Genomic DNA, 9093 nt, shown 5'->3' with positions numbered 1-9093 from the left:
GAGAGACAGAAGGGGAGAAGAAAACTTCAGGTTATCTGCTCGGTAACTGTACAAAAACTTTTTTTTTTTTTTTTTTTTTTTTTGACAGAGTCTACCTCTATCGCCCAGGCTGGAGTGCAGTGGTGCGATCTCGGCTCACCTCCACCTCTCTGGTTCAAGCCATTCTTGTGCCTCAGCCCCTCTAGAAGCTGGGATTACGGGCGCGCACCACCATGCCCGGATAATTTTTAAAATTTTCAGTAAGGACGGGTTTTCACCATGTTGGCCAGGATGGTCTCGAATTCCTGACCTCAAGTGATCCGCCCACCTCGGCCTCCCAAAGTGCTAGGAGTACAGGCGTAAGCCACCGTGCCCGGCCAGAAACACTGATTTTTATCAGTAATGATTCCACACCCTTTTAGGATATTACTAACATTTAAAAGAAAATATATCCAACTTTTGAAATTCGTGCTCCACTCCAGCAACTGCTTTCAATCGAAGTTCCATCCTCCGCCGCAGTATTCCCTAACGCAGCGTTATCTTCAGAGCTACCACCTGCCTCCGAAACCTTTCGGAGGAGCACTTCGCCAACACCCGCACGGCGGAGCCGCGCGTAAGCGAACCTCGAACGCCAGCCTCTGCGCCTGCGTGCCGTGGCTCCATTTGGTTCCGCTTTGCTGGCGCCCGCCTCCCTCTTCCCCTGCCCAAGGCCTGTGGTTTATGGAGTCCAATTTCCCTGCCGCCAGTGCCTGGTTAACAGGGACGCCAGCCGCTGGGCGCCTGCGCGGACGGCGGGCGTCATCACCATGGCAGCATCCGCTGGAGGCCCAGGTAAGCGCCAAGCACGCGGCCTCTGCCTGGAGGTGCGGCGCTTTGAGAGGCTCCGTCGGCGGCACCCTCCCTTTATGGGCTCCCGCGGTCCTCCTTGCTAGGGACCTGGGAGCGCGCCGCGCGGTACCGGGCGGCTGGGCTTGGAGCCCGCTCCACACTCGGGGCCCGTCCCCGATCGCCTAGCGATGACCTTGGTTTACCGGGTGGGCGTTAAGGGACAGGCGTTAGGGGGAGGTCGGAGAATGGCAGAGTCAGTGTCTTTTGAGGTCTTGGTTGGAAAGAAAGGAATGTGACGTTTCCCTAATTCCTTCATTTCCGCAGACCGCATGGGGGCGGTCTGGGTCAGTCGGTTCCTCTTTGGAAACTGGGGGAGGCTTGGGAAAGTGGACGGTGGGCCGGGCCTGGCGTAGTCCCGCTGCTGAGCGCCCGGCCTGGAAACCTGGCAGAGTGCGGCTCGCTTGTTTCCCCTTGGAATCAAGTGCTTGAACTTGCCGGACAATAGTTCCGCTCTTGGAGGTTACAGTATCTTTTCTGTAAACTTAAGTAGTGGCATGAGACAACCTCAGTGACGCGTTCTTTCTTCAGTTTAGATTTTTTCCCTAATTGTAAAAATAATACACGCTTTCACCATTCTGACTAGCAAGCTGTATACAGATTCTCTTCTGAATCGATGCACGGTTTACAGAATCTTGGAATAACATGTGTGTGTAAGCGAAAAATGTCCAGGTTCTGATAAATGCCATTATGGAACATTTATAAAGTATATTAGTATAGGGAAGTAGGAAAAAGAAATTCCCCAAATGCTGATACCCACAGGCACCACTACTAACTTTTTGGTATTTTCTAACAACCCTGACTCTTAAAAATAGAGTTAAGGTCATGGTAAACATAATTTTTAAAATCCTGCCTCTTTTTTTTTTTTTTTTTTTTTTTTTTTTTTGAGACGGAGTCTTGCTCTGTCGCCCAGGCTGGAGTGCAGTGGCCGGATCTCAGCTCACTGCAAGCTCCGCCTCCCGGGTTTACGCCATTCTCCTGCCTCAGCCTCCCGAGTAGCTGGGACTACAGGCGCCCGCCATCTCGCCCGGCTAGTTTTTTTGTATTTTTTAGTAGAGACGGGGTTTCACCGTGTTAGCCAGGATGGTCTCGATCTCCTGACCTCGTGATCCGCCCGTCTCGGCCTCCCAAAGTGCTGGGATTACAGGCTTGAGCCACCGCGCCCGGCCAAAATCCTGCCTCTTATACTATTCCATGTCACCGAGGTTTTTATAAACATAATTTTGAATGACTGAATTGTTTTACACAATTATATTGTATACCATACAGTTGTATTGTAATTAACCAGTCTCCTAATGTTGAACGTTAATCCGTCGTTTCCTGTTTAGTTTTGTTAGAATTCATTCTGTAATAAACATTTTTGCATTGTTCTTCTCAGTTATGTTTTTGGTTTGTTTTTATCCTGGACATGATTCTTGTAACTGAAATTACTGGATCAAAGGATGTGAACTTTTTTTTCTCTTTTTTAAGACCTGTGCTAAACCTCCATAGAACATTTTCTTCAGACCGGAGTTTTCCATTTTTAACCCTTGGGCTCTTTACTTCTCAGTATAAATCCTTTTAAAGCCTGGTTTTCCTAAGAATCCAAACAAATCTGGGACAAAGCCCACACTCAAGACTTACACCATTCTCACTCACAGGCTGTATAAATCCAGGTTCTCTTCTGAATCGATGCAAGGTTTACGGAATCTTGGGGGGGAAAAAATGTGTGTACAAGTGAAAAATGTCCAATTCCTGACAAATGCCATTTTTTAAAAAACAAATTTTCGGGCTGGGCGCAGTGACTCACGCCTGTAATCCCAGCACTTTGGGAGGCCGACGCAGGCGAATCACGAGGTCAGGAGATCAAGACCATCCTGGCTAACATAGTGAAACCCCGTCTCTACTAAAAATACAAAATAATTAGCCGGGCGTGGTGGCGAGCGCCTGTAATACCAGCTACTCGGGAGGCTGAGGCAGGAGAATGGCGTGAACCCGGGAGGCGGAGCTTGCAGTGAGCCGAGATCGCACCACTGCACTCCAGCCTGGGCAACTGAGACAGACTCTGTCTCAAAACAAAAACAAAAACAAAAAAATTTTCCTCTCATTACGGAGTTATTGATAAAACTAATTCTTAACCAGATTCTTCTGTTATATGTCGTTTTCCCCCCCTTACTTAAAAAAAAATACATTCTCAACATAAAAGAGTTAAAAAGGCACAATATGATGTATAGTGAAAAGTTCCATCCTGGCTGGGTGTGGTGGTTTACGCCTGTAATCTGAACACTTTGAAAGGCAGGAGGATCGCTTGAGCCCTGGAGTTTGGATCAGCCTGGGCAACACAGGGAGGACTTGTCTCTACAAAAAATACAAATAAATTAGCCAGGTATGGTGGTGGCACATGCCTGTGCGCCCAGCCACTCAGGAAGAGACTGAGGTGGGAGAATCGCTTGAGCCGGAGAGAGGCTGCAGTGAGCCAAGAACATGCCAGCCTGGGCAACAGAGCCAGAGCCTTAAAAAAAAATTATAATTTTTTAAAAATCCTTACTTATGTATAATTTGCATACTATTAATATACAATTTACTCATTTAAAGAGTATAATTCAGTGGTTTTAGCTTATTTATTTAATTTTAACTTATTCACAGACTTGTGCAACAATTGCCACAATTTTAAAGCATCCATCACCTCATATACTTATCATTTCTTTGTAATGAGAGCATTTAAAATCTACTCATTTAGAAATTTCAAAATATAGAATACACTGTTATTATTAGTATGATTATTATTGAGACAGGGTCTCGCTCTGTCACCCAGGCTGGAGTGCAGTGGTGCAATCATGGCTCACTACAGCCTTGACCCCCTGGGCTCAAGTGATCCTCCTGCCTCAGCCTCCTGAGTAGCAAGGACTACAGGCACACACCACCATGCCCGGGTTATTATTATTTTATTTCGTAGTAGAGACAAGGTCTTGCTTCATTGCCCAGGCTGGTCTCGAACTCCTGAGCTTAAGCAGTCCTTCCGCCTCGACCTCCCAAAGTGCTGGAGTTACAGTTGTGAGCCAGCATGCCCAGAGTTATTAACTATAGTCACCATGCTGTGCAATAGATCTTGGGAACTTATTCCTCCTGTCTAACCAGAACTTTGTACCCTTTGACTGACATATTCCCCTCCCATCCAATTGCCCCAGCTGCATCCCTAGCCTCTGGTAACTGCCACTCTACTTTCTACTCCTGTAAGCTGTACTTTTTGAAATTCCACATGTAAGACTATGCAGTGTTTTTCTTTCCATACCTGGCTCATTTCATTTAGCATACTGTCCTCCAGGTTTCTTCATTTGTCACAGATGACAGAATTTTCTTCTTTTTAAAGGCTGAATAGTACTCCATTGTGTATCTCTACCACATTTTCTTTATCCATTTACCCACTGATGGCTCTTAGCTTGTTTCCGTATCTTGGTGGTCAGCAAACTTTTTCTGTAAAGAGCCAGATATTAAATTTTGGGCTTTGCAAGGCATACGTTTCTGTTCCAACTAATCAACTCTGCTATGGTAGCTGGAAAACAGCCACAGGTTGCACGGGAAAGGAGGTTGGGATAAATAGAGGGAGCACAGAGGTTTGGAGCAGCAACACTGTGATTCCATGTGATGTTGTGGTGGTAGATACAGCCATTGTACAAGTATCCCTTGTTTTATTGTACTTCACTGTATTACACTTTGAAGATAATACTTTTTTTTTTTTTTTAAACAAATTGAAGGTTTGTGGCAACCTTGTATTGAGCAAGTCTCTTGGTGCCGTATTTTTCAATAGCATGTGTTCACTTTGTGTCTGTCACATTTTGGGAATTCTTGCAATATTTCAAATGTAAAAATTATTATATTTTTAAAATTATTATATTTATTATGGTGATCTGTGATCAGTGATCTTTAAATGCTACAATAATAATTGTTTTGGGGCACCACAAAGTCAAACGGAATCTGTAAATGTGGCGTGTGAGCCTTGCCGGCTTGGGCAGTGCATGCTGGCCGGCTTGGCGAGGATAAAAAATAAATACATAAATATGATGTGTGTTCAGACTGCTTCGCCAGCCAGCCATATGCCTGTCTCTCTCCCTCTCCTAGGGTCTCACTATTTCCTGAGACACAACAGTATTGAAATTAGGCTGGTTAATAACCATAGAATGGGCTCTAAGTGTTCACGTGAAAGGAAGAGTCACCTATTTCTCACTTAAAATTGAAAGCTAGAGGGCTGGGCACGGTGGCTTATGCCTGTAATCCCAGCACTTTGGGAGGCTGAGGTCATCACATGAAGCCAGCAGTTCAAGCGTACCAAGACCTTGTCTCTACAAAAAATTTTAAAAATTAGCTGGCCGTGGTGGTATGCACCGGTAGTCCTAGCTACTTGGGATGCCAAGGCAGGAGGATCACTTGAGCCCATGAATTTCAGATTACAGTGAGCTATGATTGCACCACTACACTCCAGCCTGGGCAACAAAGTGAGACTTGTCTCTGAAAAAAAAACAAAAACAAAATCAAAAGCTAGAAATGATTAAGCTTAGTGAGAAAAACATTTTGAAAGCTGAGAGAGGCCTCTTGTGCCAAACAGCTAAGTTGTCAATGCAAAGGAAAAGCTCTTGAAGAAAATTAGAAGTGCCACTCCATGGAAAACACAAATTATAAGAAAGCAAAACAGCCCTATTGCTGATATGGAGAAAGTTTGAGTGGTCTGGATAGGTCAGACCAGCCACAACATTCCCGTAAGCCAAAGCCTAATCCAGAGTAAGGCCCTAACTCTTCAATTCTGTGAAGACTGTGAGAAGTGCAGAAGCTACAGAAGAAGAGCTGGAGATTCACAGAGGTTGGTTCATGAGGTTTAAGGGAAAAAGCTGTTTCCACAACAAAAAATTTCAAGGTGAAGCAGCAGGTGCTGATAGGGAAGCTACAGCAAGTGATCCAGATGATCTAGCTAAGATCATTGATGAAAGTAGCTATACTAACAGTAGATTTCCTTCCTTCCTTCTACAGCAAGTGATCCAGATGATCTAGCTAAGATCATTGATGAAAGTAGCTATACTAACAGTAGATTTCCTTCCTTCCTTCCTTCCTTCCTTCCTTCCTTCCTTCCTTCCTTCCTTCCTTCCTTCCTTCCTTCCTTCCTTCCTTCCTTCCTTCCTTCCTTCCTTCCTTCCCTCCTTCCCTCCCTCCCTCCTTCCCTCCCTCCCGGGGTCTCCTTCTGTAACACAGGCTGGAGTGCAGTGGCACGATCATGGCTCATTGCAGCCTTGATCTCCTCAGCTCAATCGATCCTCCCACCTCAGCCCCCCAAGTAGCTGGAACTATAGGCACACACCACTTCAGCCTACTAATTTTTGTATTTTTTGTAGAGACGGGATTTGCCCCAGCTGGTCTCGAACTCCTGGACTCAAGTGATCCTCCCACCTCAGCCTCCCAAAGTGCTGGGACTACAAGCATGAGCCACTGTGCAGGGCCAACAATAGATTTTCAGTGTAAATAAAATAGCCTTCTATTGTAAGAAGATGCCATTAGAACTTTGATTGCTGGAGGGAAAAAGCCAATATTTGACTTAAAAGCTTCAAAAGACAGGCTGACTTTCTTGTTAGGGCTAATACAGCTGGTGACTTTAAGTAGAAGCCAGTGTTCATTTACTATACTGAAAATCACAGGGTACTTAAGAATTATGCTACATCTACTTCTCTGCCTGTGCTCTAGAAATGTAACAACAAAGCCTGAATGACAGCACATCTGTTTATAGCATGATTTACAGAATATTTTAAGCCCACTGTGGAGACCCGCTGCTCAGGAAAAAAAAGATTTCTTTCAAGGTGTTACTATTCATTGACAAGGCACCTGGTCACCCAAGAGCTCTGATGGAGATGTGCAAAGAGATTGATGTTGTTTTCCTGCATGCTTGCGTCTATTCTGCAGCCCGTGGATCAAAGGGTAATCTTGACTTTCACATCTTATTATTTGAGAAATGTTTTGTAAATCAGTGGCTGCCATAGATAGTGATTTCTCTGATGAATGTGGGCAAAGAATCATCATGCTAGATTCCATCAAGAAGATTTGTGATTACTGGGAGAAAGTAAAGATATCAACATTAACAGGAGTTTTGAAGAAGTTGATTCCAACTCTCATGGGTGACTCTGAGGGATTTAAGACTTCAGCAGAGGATGTAACTGCAAATGTGAATAGAAATAGCAAGAGAAGGTGGGGCGCAATGGCTCACACCTGTAATCCCAGCACTTTGGGAGGCTGAGGCAGGTGGATCATGAGGTCAGGAGATAGAGACCATCCTGGCTAACACAGTGAAACCCAGTCTCTACTAAAAATACAAAAAATTAGCTGGGCATGGTGGCAGGTGCCTGTAGTCTCAGCCACTCTGGAGGCTGAGGCAGGAGAATGGCATGAACCCAGGAGGCGGAGCTTGCAGTGAGCCGAGATCGCGCCACTGCACTCCAGCCTGGACAAAAGAGCGAGACTCTGTCTCAGAAAAAAAAAAAAAAAGAAATAGCAAGAGAACTAGAATTAGAATGGAGCCTGAAGATGTGACTATATTATTGCAATTTTATGATAAGACTTTAATGAACTAGGAGTTCCTTCTTATGTATGAGCGAAGACAGTAGTTTCTTGAGATGTAATCTACTTCTGGTGAAGATGCTGTGAACATTGTTGAAATGACCACAGATGATAAAGAATATTACATACACTTAGTTGTTAAAGCAGCAGCAGAGTTTGAGAGAATTGACTGTCATTTTGTAAGTTCTCCTGTGGGTAAAATGCTATCAAACAGGACTGTGTGCTACAGAGAGATCTTTCATGAAAGGAAGAATCCACTGATGTCAATACCTTCATTGTCTTATTTTAAGAAATGGTCACAGCCACCACAGCCTTCAGCAACCACCACCCTGATTGGTCAGTAGCCATCAACATTGAAGCAAGACCCTCCACCAGTCAAAAGATTACAGCTAGCAGAAGGCTCAGATGATTGTTACCACTTTTTAGCAATAAAGTGTTTTAAAAATCAAGGTATGCACATTGTTTTTAGACATAATGCTATTGTACATCTAATAGGCTACAGTGTAACAGTGTAAACATAACTTTCATACATACTGGGAAACTAAAAATTGTGTGACTTCCTTTATTGTGATACTCACTTTATTCCAGTGGCTCATAACTGAACCTGCTATCTCAGATGTACACCTAGACATCTGTCAAAACCTATAAAATGTATGACACCAAGAGTGAATTCTAATGTAAACTATGGACTTTAGTTAATAACAAAATGTCAGTATTGGCTCATCTGTTCTAACAGACATACCACGCTAATGCAAGATGTTAAAAATTGGGGATTTTTAAGTAAAAGCAATTTTGTAATTTCCAAAAAAACAAGAACTGGGGAAATTGAGGGAAGAGTGGGGATGATATGGGAACTTTGCTCTTTTTGCTAATTTTTTTTTTTTTTTTTTGAGACGGAGTCTTGCTTTGTCACCCAGGCTGGAGTGCAGTGGCATGATCTTGGCTCACTGCAACCTCTGCCTCCTGGATTTGAGCTATTACCCTACCTCAGCCTCCTGAGTAGCTGGGACTACAGACGTGAGCCACCACACCCTGCTAATTTGTGTATTTCTAGTAGAGAAGGGGCTTCACCATATTGGCCAGGCTGGTCTTGAACTCCTGACCTCAGATGATCTGCCCACCTCAACCGACCAAAGTGCTGGGATTACAGGCATGAGCTACCATGCCCAGCCTAATTTTTTTCTGTAAATGAAAACTGCTTAAAAGGCCAGGCACGGTGGCTCACGCCTGTAATCCCAGCACTTTGGGAGACTGAGGGTGGCTGGCTGCTTGAGGCCAGGAGTTTGAGACCAGCCTGGCCAACATGGTGAAACACCATTTCTACTAAAAATACAAAAAATAGCCAATGTGATGGCGCATGCATGCCAGTAATCCCAGCTGCTCGGAAAGCTGAAGCACAAGAATCACTTGAACGGAGAAGGCGGAGATTGCAGTGAGCTGAGATCATCCCCCTGCACTCCAGCCTGAATGACAGAGCAAGACTGTCTCAAAATAAATAGAAAAATAAATAAATAAACTGCTCAAAAACTCAATCTTAAAAAAGTTGCAACTATTTTTGCCTTTCTCTTTGTCCTGTTTTCAGAGTTCCAGCCTGTTTAAATAATAATTCTAAGACCCTAGATCATAGGTAATTGGATCCTCTTTTAAGTTTTAAGA

At 44.2% G+C, this 9093-nt stretch overlaps 1 protein-coding gene across 4 annotated transcripts in view; it reads left to right on the top strand.

The window, feature by feature from the left end:
• The first annotated feature begins 602 nt into the window (after positions 1–602).
• The window catches only part of FAM151B (family with sequence similarity 151 member B), a 49945-nt gene continuing 41454 nt past the window's right edge, over positions 603–9093 (top strand). Inside the window, exons 1-2 of one of the 4 annotated variants that reach the window (XM_037982149.2) lie at positions 603–810; positions 6614–6801. In XM_037982149.2, coding sequence (XP_037838077.2) covers positions 6729–6801 — 73 coding nt within the window. In that variant the 5' untranslated portion in view covers positions 603–810; positions 6614–6728. Of the gene's footprint in view, positions 811–6570; positions 6802–9093 lie in introns of all 4 variants that reach the window. The other 3 variants (XM_073014655.1, XM_007976751.3, XM_007976743.3) reach the window with 3 other exon arrangements.

Source organism: Chlorocebus sabaeus, chromosome 4, assembly GCF_047675955.1.
Source record: "Chlorocebus sabaeus isolate Y175 chromosome 4, mChlSab1.0.hap1, whole genome shotgun sequence".
Taxonomy (NCBI): domain Eukaryota; kingdom Metazoa; phylum Chordata; class Mammalia; order Primates; family Cercopithecidae; genus Chlorocebus; species Chlorocebus sabaeus.
This window is presented reverse-complemented; position numbering and strand designations above follow the sequence as displayed.